Source organism: Nycticebus coucang, chromosome X (genome assembly GCF_027406575.1).
Source record: "Nycticebus coucang isolate mNycCou1 chromosome X, mNycCou1.pri, whole genome shotgun sequence".
In the NCBI taxonomy this organism is placed as follows: domain Eukaryota; kingdom Metazoa; phylum Chordata; class Mammalia; order Primates; family Lorisidae; genus Nycticebus; species Nycticebus coucang.
In genome coordinates, this window is record NC_069804.1 from 117,961,291 (window position 1) to 117,964,252 (window position 2,962).

Here is a 2,962-nt window from a genome sequence, read left to right on the forward strand (position 1 = left end):
AGCCAATGTCAATAATGGAACAATCCGTAGGAAGAGTTGTTAACTGTGAGACAGAATCCAGGAATCACTAGCATTCCTTAAAAGACAAATATTGGGTATGAAAAATATATAAAAAAATAAATGATTTCAAGTTGCAGATAAGAATCTTTGCACTCAAGATGACTTTCAGCTTTCATTATCAAGTTTAGTTGTTTCACACACTCCTTGCTTATTTCCAATATTTTTTAGAACATTCACACCAAAAGGTAGATGATTTTGAGACTAATTCCTGAATATTATGTACTTAACTTCTGAGTTCTTCCTAAGAAGATATTTTTAGGGGTGGCTTGGAAGGATTTGGAAAGGAAAGCAGAGAATAGAAAGGCTCCTTATCTCTGATGACTATGGTGTCAAAACCACCACATAAAGTTACATAAAATGGCCAAGCTCTGATAACTGGACTTCTCTCTGAAAATTTACTTTACACATCATTTTGAAAACACCAACTGTGTTCAGGAAGAATCCCTCCTTTAAAAAAAAATAAAAACTTTAAACAAGCTGATATGTTTCAAAAATGATGTTGATATTGTTTGGAGTCCAGAGAAAATATTTTCTGTGTAGTATAGGTCAACATAAACAATGAGGCTTTTTAATTCTTCAGTATAAAAGATTTCTTTCAAAAATGAAAACTTGTCATTTCTGATTTTCTGAGGCATGCTGATTTTTTAAAAAAGGAAGTAAATAACAAATATATACAGCCCACTCCAACTCCTTGCCTCCCCAACTCAGTCCTCATTCTAATTTTCTATAAGGGTGGGACTTTAAAGGCCAAAGTGGACACTGGGGTTGTGTACGTGCAAGGGGTGTGTGTGTGTGTGTTTGGGGCGGATGGGAAAGAGGTGACCAGGTAGAAGAGGAGAGAAAGCAGAAAAGGCCAAAGCTAAGCCCCGAAGCAGCAGGGAGGCGGTGCTGGAGGATGATGCATATCCTCCCTGGTAACCAGGGAAAGTCCAACTCCAACCATAGAGTGGTGATGCCACTAACGGGCTCTGAGATTGGAGAGGACCAAGAAGAATGACAGGGCAAATAGGCCCGGGCTGGGGGCGGGCAGAGGGGAGGTGTGAGTGTTCGTGTGGTGGGGTGAGGAGAGCGCTGAGGGGGGGGGCTACTGCTGCACTGTCCGCCCAAGTTGGGGGGCTGTGACGCGCGATCCTCACGTGACCCAGAGCTGCAGAGCGACGCAGCCTTCAGTACAGTCGTCACTCGCGTCTAGCTACCAGCTGCCCTGCGCTCTTCCGGCTGGCATTGGGCCCGGGGAAAGCGGACCAGGTAAGGAAGGACCCCGGGCACAGTGGCCAGGGCGGCAGTGGTTTGCGAACCCAGGCGGCGGGCGTAGAGAAGCACAGCGGATACTGTCAGCTTTCTGCAGACCCCAACATTCTTGGAAACATTAATAGTGCCCCCCTCCCCCGCGGCGTGAAGATGCTGGACGTCCCGGAGGGAGGGGGCAGCATACTAAAAACGCTGGGAAATACCCCCAACCCCGAGTTCCTGTGGAAAACAGTGGACATGGCAGGGGGCGGGGAGGCGGGAGACACATGGCGGGGGCGGCAAAGAGGACCCGGGGCGGTGAAGTGCCCGGGAGCGCTCGGCTGCAGCAGCCCCTCGCTCCTGTCCCAGCAATCCGCAGGTCTGAGGGGCTAAGTGTCGCGGCGGCGCAACTCTCTGCGAGAATTGGGAGGAGGAGACTGCGAGGATAGGCCCAGGTGGGTGCTGGGGACAGTGGTGGGGCAGCGGGAGGAACATATGGAGCCCCAGTATGAGACCCCTACCCTCTACCTTTCCCCCATCCCCCACTTCCTCCCCACTCCCACCCTCGACCTCCATTTTGATGCCTGCAGAGCCCTGGGAAGGAATTCTGGGAAGGAAAAAAATGGTGGGCTTTGGGGGAGGGAGATAAGATGAGAGAACTGGAGGGTGGGGCTCGAATTGAAGGCCTCCTGGAGGGCACATCGGGTGCATGAATATTCTAAGGTGGGAGAAATTAAATTTTAAGAATTTAAATCAAGGCTGTGAATCCTGCTGGTTAGTGCACCAAGCATTCAGTCTCTCTCCTTGCCTTTGTCTTTACTTGTATTCAAAGAATAACAACCAGAACAAAAACAATTTCATCATGGCAAATATTCACCAGGAAAACGAAGAAATGGAGCAGCCCATGCAGAATGGAGAGGAAGACCGTCCTTTGGCAGGAGGCGAAGGCCACCAGCCTGCAGGAAATAATAGACGACAGGCTCGTCGACTTGCCCCTAATTTTCGATGGGCCATACCAAATAGGCAGGTCAATGATGGGATGGGTGGAGATGGAGATGATATGGAAATGTTCATGGAGGAGATGAGAGAAATCAGGAGAAAACTTAGGGAGCTGCAGTTGAGGAATTGTCTGCGTATCCTCATGGGGGAGCTCTCTAATCACCATGACCATCATGATGAATTTTGCCTTATGCCTTGACTCCTGCCATTTTCCATGAGATTAATACTGTGATTCCCACTGTTTTCTTTTTCCTTGCATTTTCCTGGTATGCCTTTACTGATCCGTTTGCTGTGAACCTTTTGTTATTTCCATGTGTCAGGTGGGTCTTGTGTTGCCAGCTTCTAATTGAAGATTGCCTTTACACCCAGTCTAAATTTCTGTCAGCAATAGAGTTTCAGCCATTTGCATGGAAAAATATAAAGTTAATAAAACAATTAAAAAGCAATGTATACATTTATTATTGTCTCATTAAAAACCATGTATACTTTACATATATATAACATATGAACAAAGAAAAAATCAAATTTCTTTGATTAAATACACCAGTGATAACTGGAGAACATTTTATGTGGTAAGATGACATGACATTTTTTCCTTTTATTATCTAGGGTTTGAGAAGCAATGAAAATAATTTTTCAATGAGTCTATGAATGTAGTGCAGATATGTAACAA

General features: G+C 46.0%; 1 protein-coding gene across 2 annotated transcripts; it reads left to right on the top strand.

The window, feature by feature from the left end:
- The first annotated feature begins 1,137 nt into the window (after window positions 1-1,137).
- Window positions 1,138-2,726, top strand: BEX3 (brain expressed X-linked 3). 2 transcript variants are annotated; one of them, XM_053579238.1, is made up of 3 exons: window positions 1,138-1,308; window positions 1,660-1,745; window positions 2,123-2,726. In XM_053579238.1, the coding sequence occupies exon 3, from the start codon at window positions 2,153-2,155 to the stop codon at window positions 2,486-2,488; it is 336 nt and encodes a 111-aa protein (XP_053435213.1). In that variant the 5' UTR covers window positions 1,138-1,308; window positions 1,660-1,745; window positions 2,123-2,152; the 3' UTR covers window positions 2,489-2,726. The 2 variants fall into 2 exon arrangements, with proteins under 2 accessions (XP_053435213.1, XP_053435214.1); XM_053579239.1 differs by having other exon boundaries at window positions 2,171-2,726.
- The last annotated feature ends 236 nt before the right edge of the window (window positions 2,727-2,962 follow it).